Source organism: Rhopilema esculentum, chromosome 20, assembly GCF_057945365.1.
Source record: "Rhopilema esculentum isolate cy_ngs chromosome 20, ASM5794536v1, whole genome shotgun sequence".
NCBI classification, from domain to species: domain Eukaryota; kingdom Metazoa; phylum Cnidaria; class Scyphozoa; order Rhizostomeae; family Rhizostomatidae; genus Rhopilema; species Rhopilema esculentum.
In genome coordinates this window covers 8,201,077-8,215,186 of record NC_142834.1, presented here as the reverse complement: position 1 = coordinate 8,215,186, position 14,110 = coordinate 8,201,077, and the positions used below count along the sequence as shown (strand labels likewise).

General features: G+C 35.4%; 1 protein-coding gene across 2 annotated transcripts; it reads left to right on the top strand.

The window, feature by feature from the left end:
* The first annotated feature begins 4 nt into the window (after positions 1-4).
* On the top strand, positions 5-13,719 carry LOC135687216 (nonsense-mediated mRNA decay factor SMG5). 2 transcript variants are annotated; one of them, XM_065203723.2, is made up of 22 exons: positions 5-188; positions 721-819; positions 1,042-1,165; positions 2,464-2,632; positions 3,262-3,348; positions 3,885-3,974; positions 4,845-4,926; positions 5,409-5,516; positions 5,667-5,732; positions 6,050-6,267; positions 6,739-7,050; positions 7,727-8,094; positions 8,570-8,642; positions 8,919-9,106; positions 9,509-9,562; positions 9,939-10,094; positions 10,717-10,773; positions 10,908-11,073; positions 11,461-11,551; positions 12,076-12,165; positions 12,385-12,579; positions 12,985-13,719. In XM_065203723.2, exons 1-22 carry the CDS (start codon positions 121-123, stop codon positions 13,007-13,009), a joined length of 2,886 nt encoding a protein of 961 aa, XP_065059795.2. In that variant the 5' UTR covers positions 5-120; the 3' UTR covers positions 13,010-13,719. The 2 variants fall into 2 exon arrangements, with proteins under 2 accessions (XP_065059795.2, XP_065059794.2); XM_065203722.2 differs by having other exon boundaries at positions 3,247-3,348.
* The last annotated feature ends 391 nt before the right edge of the window (positions 13,720-14,110 follow it).

Below are 14,110 nucleotides of genomic sequence, written 5' to 3'. Positions count from 1 at the left end.
GAAACGGCCTCGTAATGAAGGAAGGAAGCCATAGCATCTTCAACATAAATCTGAACTGAAAATAACGGAAATTAAGATGGAGAGAATTTAGTCTTTGCACGAACATAGACGTAGAAGGGAATGTCAGAGAATGAAATGCAGAAAAATGCTTCAATCGATCAAAAAAACAATGTACATAAGCTGTACAGGTGAGCGAATCAACATTGTTTATTCAAGTAGCAGCGCTTTTGATAAATCGTTGATTGACTGATGTTCACTGTCCATATCATCAGATATCACTTGCTTCTGTAATTGGATACAAACAATATTATTGCCCATTGTAAAGTCGTATTCAGTAGCATCAAGGTGCTTGAATCCTCGAGTAAAATCGCTATTTTCCAAGCGATACATGTGTGTATTTTCCCCTAAATATATGTTGCTCAACCAATATATTGAGGCTTTGGAAAGCAGATGAATATGGCAGGGCACTGTTCAAAATCAGATGTTTATCAAAAGACTAAAGTCTTCAGAATGAAAGGCTTGCATCCGATTTACTGCTTACTTTTTGACACAAAGTAGTTTATCATATCATTTATGTTATCATTCAATCATTTGTTTGACTTTACACAACTTAAAGTAACTGTTGTCAGTATTAAAACATTGTATTGGTCAATGCTAAAACATTCCTTCTTTCGTGTTTGCCATTTCATTACAATGCTGCCTTTCTTTGAATTCACCCAGATATGCTCAGCAATTGGTACAGAGATTGGATATGCAACTTCAAAATGCAACAGAATGGAAAGAATTTTTTGAATCAGAGACCATTCTGACAAGACAGAAGTAAGTTTTAGTCTCTTTACTCTAGTTTTAATCTTTGTAACACAAGATTACTTTTATCTGCCCATCTTCTCCCCTCGTTTTTTCTTCATGTTAATGAGCCTTTCAACAACCCCCCCCCCCCCTCCTCCCCCAGAGTTTGCAAACTTGAATAAAAAAGTAAATAATCAAACATATTTTTTGTTTGAAAGTATATTGTTTATTTTAATGAAATTTTCTAACCAGGCTCAAAGATGTCTGCGAGCAAATGCTTTTCAATGGCACTGTAGATTTGGCAAGGAGAATAGAGGATGTTCTATGGAGGAAAGCATTTTATGACATTATTCAAAAACTGAGGCAAGACAAAAAGGTATGTACATCATTCGAGTTTATTTGCATTTGCTTGAAAACCGAAATAGATTCACGGACCCAATCTGATTGGATTTTTATGACTATTCACATGATACTGGGTTCATTGCATATCAGGTTTATAGCTTTTGTTCATATGGCAATGCTACACTCCACACTCCACACATCTTTGAATTATCTATTATCTTTGACCTGTTACATATGTGCTGGTATCAATTGTTATGAATTCGTAGGCATTAAAAATTTCACCAAACTGTTTGAAAAATTAAGCTGCCTTAGGAGCAAAGCCATGTCAGACTAGTTAGTGCATTCACATATCAAGCTCATAGATGGTCCTTTTTGGTTCCATACTACACTCAAAGCAGTGTGGTATGCCTCAGCAAAGAATATGGATTGTATCTTAATAAAGCATTATTGTGTGAACAAACTGCCATCCAATATTATATGTGATCTGATCAGAAATAAATCCAGTATAGTTGAGCAGGGCTTTAATGATGTGAAGCATTGAAGTTTTAAACCCAGTTTAAACAGAAAAATAAATAGAGGCAATTGAAATCTAACTTGATTGAAATAAAAAAAATTACTAATGTCCCCTCTAGACAAAACCAAACCATTACTGTAGCAATATCAGGTTTTGAGATCATATTCCATCATTATAAGGAGGGAGGAGTTCCACTAGTGCATCAGAAAACACAGAGACTATAAAATTTGACTGTTTTTTATTCCAGATGAAATGGACAAAAAGGCTAATTATTTTACCATAGAGTCAAAAAAGACCATCCGGTCATAAGAAGAATTATTCTATCAAAAGATTTTAAGGGGAATGTAGCCTTCAATACATAAAAGAAGCAAGACTCCAACAGATAAAGGAAGCATGATTACTGTGTACATATATGACACTTGCCATTTGATTCTCTTTGAAAAATTGGCTTGTTCAGTATCATAGCCTTGTAGACATAAACACAGATTACCACATTAGAGCACAATCTTTTTAGGAAACAAAGTATTCAGTCCTTAAAATTTACTCATGACTCTCAGACAAGTTTAACCAAAACTCAGACAAGTTGCAAGTTTGTATGGCCAAAAATGTCTTTGATCAATTAGCATAAGTTACAGCAAAAGCAAAGTTGCATGAAATTGGTTCTTTTTTCTTTTCAATGCTGACACCAAAGGATCCTCAATGATATTATGATTGCCTTTAATTTCATCACTATTTAAGAGCTTGTAATATTCATGTCCAAAAGCCTTTCATTTTCTGTCTTTTAATAATCATTATGTACCTAATATGTTCGTTTTTAGACTTTGCAGAGCAGTCCTGTCCTTGTGGCATTGTACAGTGCCCATCTTAATGCAGCACACTCATTTTATCATCAACTTTTGATCAAGATCACATATCATTATAATTTACCTGTACCCAGCTCACTAGACTGGCTAAATGCTTTACAACATGATAAGAGAAGGACAGCAGGTATTTTTTCTTTTTTAAAGGCACTTCTTAAAATCATTATTAGGTTTTTTCTCCCTTGTCATTTGTTAGATTTTGACATCTAATTCTGCAAGTTATATAGTTTAACTTTAACTGTGCTCAAGTTTCACCTATTCTGTACCTTCTTATTATAAGTGGGACAGATTTGAATTTCATCCCATGATTTTGTACAGTTGGTTTGATTTTATTCATACTTTCCTTTTTCATATAAAGGATTCTTGCAACTTGCAGATTTGAATGTCAATATGCCTTTTTCATAATCCATAAGTGAGATGCCTGCTAATCCTTTGGCCAAAATGTCATCGGTGGACTTTAACTAAGCCACCAAAATTATGAGTTCATTCATATATGCCCATGTTAAGATCTAAATAAATTGTAATTTTCTAGCAAATTCAGACCTGTGAAGGAAATTCTTTGTTTTGTCATTTTTTGTGATTGGTAAAAACTGAAATCAATAAGCAATGCTTGATTTTCAATGTCTCAGGTCAGCTGTTTTTCTACATATCTCCTTTCTATGTTGCACATGATGAATTGATACATCCAATATCTTGCTTACTCTTCCCTCTTTCTTGCATTTGCCATCACTTGTGCCAAAGCTTGTTTCTCTCTAGATTTTGCACAAAAGAAATGCCCCAAGGATTCGATAGAATGGGCAATAAGAGCGTGTCAAAGATGCTTGCTTTATCTTGGTGACATTGGTAATTTTTAAAGATTTATTTACGAATTTATTTAGCTTCTTTAGAGTTTTTACCTTTTGAGAATGTTCATCTTAAATATTAACTAAAAAGATTAACAATTTGAGACTGTTCATCTTAAACATTTAAATATATATATAATTGCTACATGCAGATGAGTCTTTTAAGTTCATACCCTAGATAACTCAGACTTCCACGACATTGTACTGACTTTCAATTCTCTTTGTATTTTCCTACCTATTTCAAGTCAAAATTCGACATTTGCTAAGCCAGACCATTTATTTACTCTCAACTCGAAGGTCCAGCATAACAGAATTAAACTGTATTGAGAAACAAAGAAAACCTTAATGTTTTTACTTGCTTAGAAATATAATAATACCTTTTTACAAAGTTTTCTTTCATGTTTGCTTTCATCGATGATAGCTGCCTTCAGAAGCAGACCTAATCTCATTCTAAATCTGTTTGTTATAAGTACAATTTTTGCTCTATTAAGCTGGCAGAAGCTAGAATTATCTTACGAGATGCTTCTTTTCACACAGCTAGATACAGTATGGATTTAGAAGGCAATTTAGCGTTGGATCTTGCTGAGAGATTTTATCATCAGGCAATTTGGGTCAACCCTGAAAATGGTAACTAATTTGTTGTGTTTTTATGTCTACTCTTAAATTTGTACAACAATCAAACAGAGGTCATGATCACTGTGGTTAGGAAACAGACTGAGGCAATAAATATTCTTAAATATTATTGCTATTTTGTTGTTTTTTATTATTGATCAAATAAAAAATATCATGGATTATTTCATCAGGTTGTCAAGTTTAGGAAATCAGGGACGCCGGAGCACATCGCTTTGTCTATAGTGGCATTTTTGGTGTGGCATTCTTATTCTTCTGAACTGCGACCTGTGTAGGACGTTGCGGGGCTGTAGGGGATCTTGCATAGGAATTTCCTTTCTGTTTGTTTTGTTGTATGTTAGCATAAAAGACTGCAAGTTCAAGAAGTGGAAAAATAAGAATTTGAATAAAGAAAGGGAAAAGAAAATACTTTTTAGCACCTCGATAACAAAGTTGACTGTTGAAGAAGACACAGTAGCCTACCAAGAGACGAAGCAAATGTCTCACGAAGGCATTCTAGAGATTTTGGGTCACAAAACATTTGCTAAACAACACTAAACAGCGCTAAAAAAATTTTGCCAGAGTATAACTTTGCTCAAAAATGCTCAACACGACTAAACAACACTAAATAAGGTGGAAAAACGAATAAACTTTCCACTAAACTTCTCACTAAACAAAAGTTGTGTAAAATTGTTAGTGAAATGTTTAGTCGTTTTGCCAAGGCTTTACTTTTCAATTTCATGATATATTGACTCCCAAATAAAATGTTATTTTGCAGCATTAACTCTGTCCCGTTTAAAGGGCTGCAAGTAATTATTTAAAGTTATTTGCAAAGTTCCCATTCGAGTATTTTTGTAAAGTACCCCACGACTCGGTTTCCTTGTCTAGGAATGCCTCATAATCAGCTTGGAACCCTGAAGCAACAAGCAAGTTTTTCCAGCTGTGAAGTTGCTTATCATTACATGCGATGGTAACGTTGTCTTGTTTTGGTTTTTTAAGAATAACCTGACAGTTCTGAAGCTCTACTGTCGTTCTTTCTTTGTTACTTACCGTTATCATTGTGAACTTGTCTGTCTAAGAATTTATTCAGCTTCATTTCCATTTTAATCTATAATACTTTTTATTATACTTTTCCCAGCCGGTTTTGTTTATTATTTCAAATTATGTCACCTCTAAGTGTATATTGGACATCGTTGCAATGAGATCCGCTTGAACATAGTCAGACCAATCTCAATAAGTCATCTGCCTTTACACACTTACAAATAGCTTGCCTTTCCTTCATACGTTCAGTATTTAAGTAAAAAATCATCGAGCATAATGAATTCTATTCAGTTTTAATCAAATGTTGTGGAAAAGAACATTGGGTTTTAGAAGCCTTGAAAATTGTAAAAATTATTTAGTTTTTCAATCAATTAGTTTAGATTCGCTGATTGAAATTCAATTGATTTATAGCCTGGCTTCAACAGCTAGTTTTGATGGTGCCGAAGAAAATCTGAAGAGAACATTTGAGCGCAACAAATGGTTAAAAAAGGAAATGTTACAGAAACTAGAGAGTGAAAGGTAGCTATTATTGATCTTAGAGTTTTGTAGAAAATGGTAGATTCCGTGCTTAAAAATATGGTCTTCAACTTGCAGCTTACTAAAGCTTCATGTCTCCATTCGGATCACCATTTTGTACCTGATCAAAGCTTTGTATCTTTCTGTTTCTAGAGTCGATGAGATCGAAAATTTTCTCATTGAATTCCTTGAACTACAAGAACACTTCAGATATGAAAGGTGAGTTGCTTAAGATATCGGTAGAAACTGTATCTCATGATGGATAAATGTAACATTTATAGCTCATAGAGTATGTAGGGAATTGTGGCATTCCAATAACTGCACTCCGACCCAGTATTAACACATGACTGGACTGGGTCAGGATGAATTTAAGATTTTGTAAATCTTGCTCGGAAGCAACGAAATGTGGAAGTCCCAGGATGGTATTTACGTTTTTGGGTCAATACACACCATATAAAGAAATGTCAGTCATTTAGAATTCTGCTATAAAGCTGAAATTGGATTTTATTGGTGATTGCTTTTCTGATTCATTTTAGATTGTCACCAGCTGAATTTAGTAAGATTTGTCAATCAGTAATCGAGAAGTTTACAGATGCTCTTGGCCTGTTTGTCTGGAAGGACGTCGAAACTGAAGGCACCCTAAAAGATCTTCATAAGAATCTTCAAATCTATGGAGAACGGAGAGTCAATGGCAGTCTCATGGTCAAAATTTTTGTTATCTGCATAATTACAGTGTCTGACTTGTTTGAAAAAGGTATGTTGCAATTGCATGTTGTGTGTCATTACCAAGAGTAAATCGATCACGTGCACGTTTGTTTGCTTTCAACCATCGGGAAGAAAGTTTTCTGATTGCAGGCTGTGATATAACTTCAGCAGTGGTTATAGTATAAGAGTACACAAAGTTTGTTTTCATTTTTTTCTGTCAGTGTCGTAATGCACATTTTGAGCATGCACAAGGCATAGCATAGTTCAATGACGGCCTTTTAAGTGTTAATCGGTTATGTTTGACTGTGTCGCTCATTATAAAACAGTTTACACTTTTTCTAAAGCATGAAATTCTATGGCTATGGCTGTGTTCGTTTGACGTTTGAATCTATTTCTAGTCACAGGTATGTCCCAGCAATGGTCGAAAGTTTTGTGGCAGTAATGTGTCTACACTTAATACCTTTTTTTATTGCAGAATGAATTGCATGGCATGGCCTATTTGAATGCCTTTAAATTTTAGATTCCAAGGTTGTATCCGCTGCTGTGGCGTTCACTTTTACGATGCTTTCGAAGTTATTGGACTACATCACAAAGACCCTGTCTGACTCTCCTTTGAGTGCAGGGGAACAAGCATCAGGAGCTTCAAGTAGCTTAGTGGATTCGGACAGTGCCTTGTGTAACGGTAACAAAGATGGCAACTTCAAAATGAAGAAGCAAAGAGACAGATTGAGAAGGAATTACCGTCGACGTAGACGAAGAAGGCGGGTTTCCAGTGAAAATGAGGATTCTGGTGAAAATCACGAAGATGACTTAGGAAGTGATCTTAGTGAAGGTTTGATTGCTACAAATACCAGTTTTTAATCTACGAATGAGTTTTGAAGAGAGTAATGCTGTGCTCTAGGCAGTGGAGTTGCGTGACCATTCTCGCTGAGGGGTGTAAGAGATGCAAAACCATATTTTACCGACAAAAATTCTTTATTTACATAAATATTTTGTTATAAATTTAATTCTACAGACGAGTTCTCTGAAAGTTGGGGGAGTGTACACCCTCCGCACCCCCCGCACGCTACGCCCCTGGCTCTAGGATGTCATTCTCTGCCATTTTGTTTTGAATTTTAATTGAGACAAATATATTAATGATTTCCGATTACTGTTGCCATCTAAAATTGTCACAGCAGAGCGACGGAAACTTCTTGGGTTACCTTGTTTTGTCGTAATGCAAAAAAGTCGTAATGTCACCCTTTTTGGCAATCAAATATTGACCTACCTCTTTCCCATAAAATGCTTGCTGCACCAGAGCCAACATTTAAGAAAACCCCCTTTTTCACTCATATTCTGCCTTTTCATTCATATTCATTCATATCTTATCAGCAACGGCTACATATTTGGTCTTGGTAGCGGTGTGCTTGAGGCATCAATGTATACAGGACTTTTGTTCTCTTAAAATCATTTTCCCGATCAAGTATCGTTTTACTAGCTACATTACTTTCAAAAGTTTTATATTGCAGGTGAATTGGGCAGCACAATAACAAGCAGCAGTGAAGACAGCACAGACGACGATGGCTCCGAAGACAGTATCTTGTTGTCTAGCATATCCCAAAAACGTAGAGAAGAGGATCGCCAGAAAATTCAAAATCTTTGTCACATAGGGCAGCATTTAAGCGCGAAGATTCAAGAATCATCGTTTTCTGAAGCCTCTCCGGGGTACCCCAAAAGAGATGCATTATGGAATGATGGAGTTGGCTCAGACGTTGCATCGGATACCTCATTGGATCTTGCCCTAAGTTACTTTTCAGAATTTAGCTACCTTCACACGATGAAGGTCGTGACCGACTGGTTGAAGTATGCAGGCGATAAAATGGGTATTTTTGAAAAGGTAGACTTTAATTCCTATAACTATACGAACTTAACATTTTTAAATCATTTTGTCGTTTCTCTCAACACACGCCTTATATGCAGAAAAAAATTCTCTGAGATATCTGTGAAAATCATTCTTTTTCTGTGCTTTCTGCCTAAATCTTTAAGGTCAGGCAAAGGCTGCCTATGTAATTGATCTAAGTAAATAGCACAATGCAGTCAGAACGACAAATTATCCATACTTGCTGTTAGTATTGATGAATAATCCTTTTGTTTATGCTTCTGCAAAGTATGTATACTTCTGATTTCCAGTTCAAGCTGTTTTGTCATTTAATCATAGACATGGCTACTGATTTTGTACAATATTCTAAAAAATGAAGAATGATTGCAAAAATGTTTCTTCTTGTGTCCGTAATTTTAATTGCATATAATCAGCTTTTTAAAGGAGTTCTTTTTTACCTGCCTCTGCTGAAACAACGTATTGTTTATTTTAGGATTTGTCTTGTGTTTGGCAGAAAGTTGCTAGGACATTGAACGAGCTTCCACAACATCACCTTTTGCTCACAGGTGGGTAAAAACTTTTGCTACTTTTGTTTGATAGCCTCATCTTAAGTTTCGAAATTTCTTACCAGAAAGGCAGAAATTTTTCAAACTGTAAAAGCTTGTTTCTAAAGAATATCATATCAATTGCATTTGCTTGACGAAAGATTACATTTTCTTTATGTTGAAAAAGATTTTGACACAATTGAACAGAGAAAGAAAAGAGATTTTTACCAACAGAATATTTTTTAAGAAAAGAGTCTCCTTTGATATCCTCACACGCGTGGCCAATTTCATCTTTAGGAATTCTTCAATATTCAAAGAGAAGACGTAGCGTTCTTTGCTTAGAAGATCTAAAGCTTCCTGCCCAAGAACAATTGAAGGCATTACCAGAAGATAAGGCATTGATTGGCCTCCCCGTTCTTGTGCCGTTTCACAAAACACTGGACTATGAATGGGATATGAGAACTGCTGATGCTAGCATTCTACAGGTAGTCAATGTGACTCTACACATTAATGTTCAACGAAAGATTGTCGAATCTTAGGAAAGTTGCAGTTGCGGGTCTGCAGTTACGTAGAACGACAAACTTTGCATCGTGTTTGTGCACGTTTCTCGACGAATATTTTAAAGACCTATCCTAATTGGCCCAAAATGAATAAATGATTGAAGATTAAAGTTGTATGATTTAGCTATATGAATATATATTAGCGATCTTTGTTACAAACCTTTATTATAGATCTATATACTGGGTCTGCTTTCATTTAAATATACATAACGTCACCTAATTTAAGCTGTTTCAAGAAGACAACTAGAAGACTAATTTTTTAAAGTAATGACTTATATGTATAATTTTACGGTATATCATTTTGACATCAGTGATTTTATTTTTCAGTTCGTCTTCAGAATTCAATCGCTGAAGGCATTCGGGAATTATCTTTCTGGGAAGGTAGGTGCCTTTATGAACGAGGATCTAATGATAGTTTAGAGTAGACGCCTGTGATTTTCCGCATTCAAATTTATATTCACTTTGACAGTTCACTAGGGTGCAGTCTTTGATGAAATATACCAGCGTTTGTATTGCCATTAAAATTTAATCTCAAGTTAAACTTGTTAGCTGGGCATTTATTTCTTTGATGGTGAAGCATGTTGTCTTCAGACCAAAAATTTCTTGCATTACAGACCCGGGGTTGAAATTGTTAACTCCGTTATCTAGGTTTGTGTTTTTCGTGTGTTTGCTAAGTATAGGTGAAGTCCTCTTATTTTTTGTTATTCATTAGTACCTTTTTCTGTCTCCTTTAAGCAGTATTTTACCATCTTTGCAGGTCAGACAGTTTACGTGCTCCAAAGAAAATGAAAGCTTTGGCTTCGTAAACGATGTTTCCAATGGACCATATCCACCTAACCATGCCACAAAAGAAGCTGAACCCAAATCTATGGACGGGCCTTCACCCGTGCGTCAATTAGAGAGGACTTCAATGGTACTAAATTCTTTTGCTTTCGAATTATACGTGGTATCAAGTATTACTTTGTAGTTTTGGTCTATTTAAGTTATCTGTTGATTTCTCACATTTAGAATAGGTTTCTCTTGAACTGGGATTTCTTTCAGAGTACTTAAATCGTCAATAGTTAACTTCTGCTGTTAGAACCTATTTTCTTACAAATCCTTTTTCTCTATATCGTTCATGAGGAGGTCTCCCATATTTTCTAGTATTTTTCTAGCCAATGGGAGCTTTTTATGTACTGTTAAGTAAAATGTTTTCAAAAACATTTGAACAAAAACAAATCCATTAGGCGAAAAACCTGCTGTCTTTAGAGATGCATGCAGTGCGTCTCTGGCTTCACATTTTGTTTGAAGCAAGAATATTCTGTCGAAGAATGTCACGATCATTTTGAGGTGGCGACTAAAATTTGTGGCAATAAAATTAGAAATAAGCTGTGTTGCTAACGGCAAAGTTTCTAGCTCTGCGTTAGAAAAGAAAAGTTTGAATATTTTTATGGTCGATTATTTATTTTGAGATGCTGAAACTGAAAGGACAAAATTTTAGTCAAATCTTCTATGTGTATAAAATTCCTTTATTTTTTATTCCTTTTTTTTTCTAGACAAATGGAAAAAGTCAAACAGATTTTATGAAAGCTTTAGCCAAACAAAAGTTAATGGTTAGTCCAATGGAGATGATTTTGACTTTTATTATCCTCATTAAAATTCATTTAATACTGAAAAATTTCCTGTTGTCGTTTAGCCCTATACAAATGAACTTTTTGTGTTAAACAAATGAACTTTTTTTCTGCAGCACGAAGTTACTGAGCTAGAGGAGAAAATGAATTCTTCAGGTGCACCAGAGACTTCAAACTTGCCGCCATATTTGATAGTGGATTCCCAGGCCCTCTGTCGCCATCTGTCTTTAATTCGATCACTCGGCAAAAGCAGAGAGTTTATTATCATCGTTCCAAGTCAAGGTTTGTTTCAAAAACTCATTTTCTACGAATTTAACTGCGTTGAAGTTTCTAACTGTCTTATAATTATGGCTTTTCACTTAGCTGGTGTCATGATTGACTGACAAGTCGTCAATTATGAAATATCATCTTAATTTCTCATTTTAGCAAAACATTTATGGCTGTCCCAATCTCCACTATTTTATAAGTTTTTGACTTATGGTGGAAGGGACTCTTTTCCATCTTCTTGCGCTATTTATGATCTAAAATAACGACGCAATTATTCTTAGAATTTCAACATCAAATGAGTTATCTCCTAAGTTTCTCGTCGTTGTCGAGTGTTTTCTGTAAGTCTGGCATCAGTTCAATGTAAGTTTTTGAAGGATTTTGGGGTTATTTTTGATGACACAGTTGTCCAGGCTTTGGATGAGCTGAAGAGGTACAACCCAAGTGCTCGTGAAGCAATCAAGTTCCTTGAAGAAGAGTTTCGTCAAAGAAGCAAGTATGTCTCCGTTTAATTGTTTAACATTTAATTGTTTAGCACTTTAACGTGCTTAAGCCCAAATGTAGTTGCTTTTTCTTTACAAATTTGTATGTTAAACACAGTTCTGCTTATAAATTATATTGTAATTATTCTTTCTTTGTTTTAAGTTGGTACCTTATAAAAAAATACTCATATGCGTCTTGTCTCTACTCTTTATTCGTACAAGATATTTAGCTTCACAATAGGTGTAACGAAAATCGTATTTTCTCAATATAATCATGATATATTTTCAAGAGTATTTCATCTACTTCCGCTGTTATGATTTTTACTTCAAAAAGAGCTCGTTTTCACACGGAATACTGTATTCCACGCTCGTTTAATACGTTAAGGATGGTATATATATCGTTTTGAATTATGACTGCATGTTTAATTCAAATGATTCACGCCGCAATAGCTTTGTTCTTTCTTGTTTCCCTAGTCACTTACTTAGACCAATGAACAATGGTAGAATCTTTTTGTGACCGTTTTTGTTGCAATTATAGATGGCTGAGATCTCAACGAGATGAGGAGTCGCGGGATGTTGACTTTAATCGATCTTCAAAGAAGAAAAAGAACTTGGCAATTGAGGAATGGTAAGGCGTACGATTTCATGATTGAGACAACTGATGGATGAGAAATCTAAAAGAAAATTAACTGTATTGTGGGAGCTAAAAGCTACAATAACGACATCGCCCGCTTGACTGGAAATTCGATTTTAAATCTTTAGAGTTCATAAAGTACTTGCGATCAATTTTCAGATCTTTTTATTTTTATAACATTTAAAACATTCCTATTTTCTCTAATTTTTGCAGGCGGTTTCATCAAATTGTCAAATGCGCTGCATATTTTGCGAGCAAACTAAGCAAGGCAGAGTTGGTGTCAATCGTCACCTCACGATTATCCAACGAAACGAGTGGTTCACTTGGTACACGTGCTACCCAAGATGCACTTGAAGCTTGTCGAAAGCTTGGCATCGAGGTTGAGCCTCTTGTTGACTTCTACCAGAGGTTTGTTTGTAGGCTTTCTTGATTTAAACAAGTATTGTGGTCGTGTTTACCCAAGCGTTGTAACTCTAAAGTATTCGTATCAAGTTAATTTAGAACGTCACTTTGATGCCAACGTTAAGACAATATTGGATTCGCTGAACTACCTACTTCAAATTTCAACTCTTTAGTTTTTAGGAAAATGTTCTTTAGAAAAATACTCTAGAACTTATTTGCGTTTCCGATAGTTTGCCTAATTGATTCGTCTTTGGCCCAAACTTTAACTGTGCCAAAAACAACATAATCAAGGTACGGTTATATTGTTCACTTAGGAAATAAAATCTGATTTGAAGAGAATTCAGTCATGAACTGTCTGCTGTTGTTCATTTTCTCTGAAACTATGCACTTACTCTTCATTTTCCTTTGCAGGTGGGTTGCAAAGAAGAATACGTAAACGGTGATGGTTTATCACCTTGAGATGAAATTGTTTGCAGCACCTTTGCTTGCCAGAATATTCACTGTGACAACACAAAAGCGGTTGCTCCTCCAGAGTCACGATTTCAGATAAAATTGTCCCATTAACTATTGTTCAAACATGGTGCTTTAAAGAGCTTTCTGAGTTTCACTTTCAACCGTTAACTGATGAAGCGTGCATTCCAAGAGAGATATCTCTCCTGAGCATGCATCTCAGTACAGTTCACATGACCATGTTGCTGCTTTATTCAGCAGCCTCATTCCTTCTTGGAAATCCTATTTCTTCCTGGAATTGAATCTGCAATATTTGTCGCAGAAGTTCCATTTCTCTCTGTTACTCTGTGAGCTTTCGAACTTGTTCCGCCGATTGCCTGTCAACACAAAGGTTAAGAAAACCTTCTGCACGGACGACTTTCAAGTGCAAGCGCTTGAAATCCCAAGAGAAAGATAAGAAGATACCAACTTTGACTGTTAATGGCATGGTCCCTGATGTTGCTCTGCAATTCAAGAGATGCCTAGGTGTAAGGAATAGTTTTGTGCGAAGATACCTCAGGATGCAAAGTGGCCTTATGCCTGGACTGATTAGAAGATATTTTTTGATCTTTTACTCGCGTTAAAACTGTTTGAGTTCTAAGGCGATAAACTTTTGTTGACTTTTAGATGAATAGTTGATAAAATTTTTATCTTGAACATCTCTGTTTTTTCTTTGCTGTTTGCTCTCAATATGCCCATGTTGTTGTGGAATTTTAATGTATGCAAAAGCCCACACAATTGCCGAAGGTGTTTAATGCTATCCTTAATTTGCACTGTGGAATGCTTTACAAATTCCAGAAGGGACAGAGGGAGAGGGGGGTGGGTTTTGTTCGGTGCTGAAATCTGCTCTGCTCCTTCAACAACCCCAAAGTAAAACTAGCCACAAATTTTTTTTCCAATATTTCCAAATTTTTTTTTTGGAACCGATAATCTCGCAACTAAGAGCTGGTATTTCAGCATTCACCAAAGTAATTTATACATTCACTTGTTTTTCTTTACATTTTCACTTATATTTCATCTCATGCTATGACTGAATATAGAAAATATG

Bases quoted from the DNA above. Each gene is read 5' to 3' on its own strand.
- LOC135687216 (XM_065203722.2), top strand. From the start codon at position 121: ATGTCAGAGAATGAAATGCAGAAAAATGCTTCAATCGATCAAAAAAAC. The intron at 1,166-2,463 runs GTATGTACATCA...GTTCGTTTTTAG, and splicing joins AACTGAGGCAAGACAAAAAG to ACTTTGCAGAGCAGTCCTGT. The intron at 3,349-3,884 runs GTAATTTTTAAA...CTTTTCACACAG, and splicing joins GCTTTATCTTGGTGACATTG to CTAGATACAGTATGGATTTA.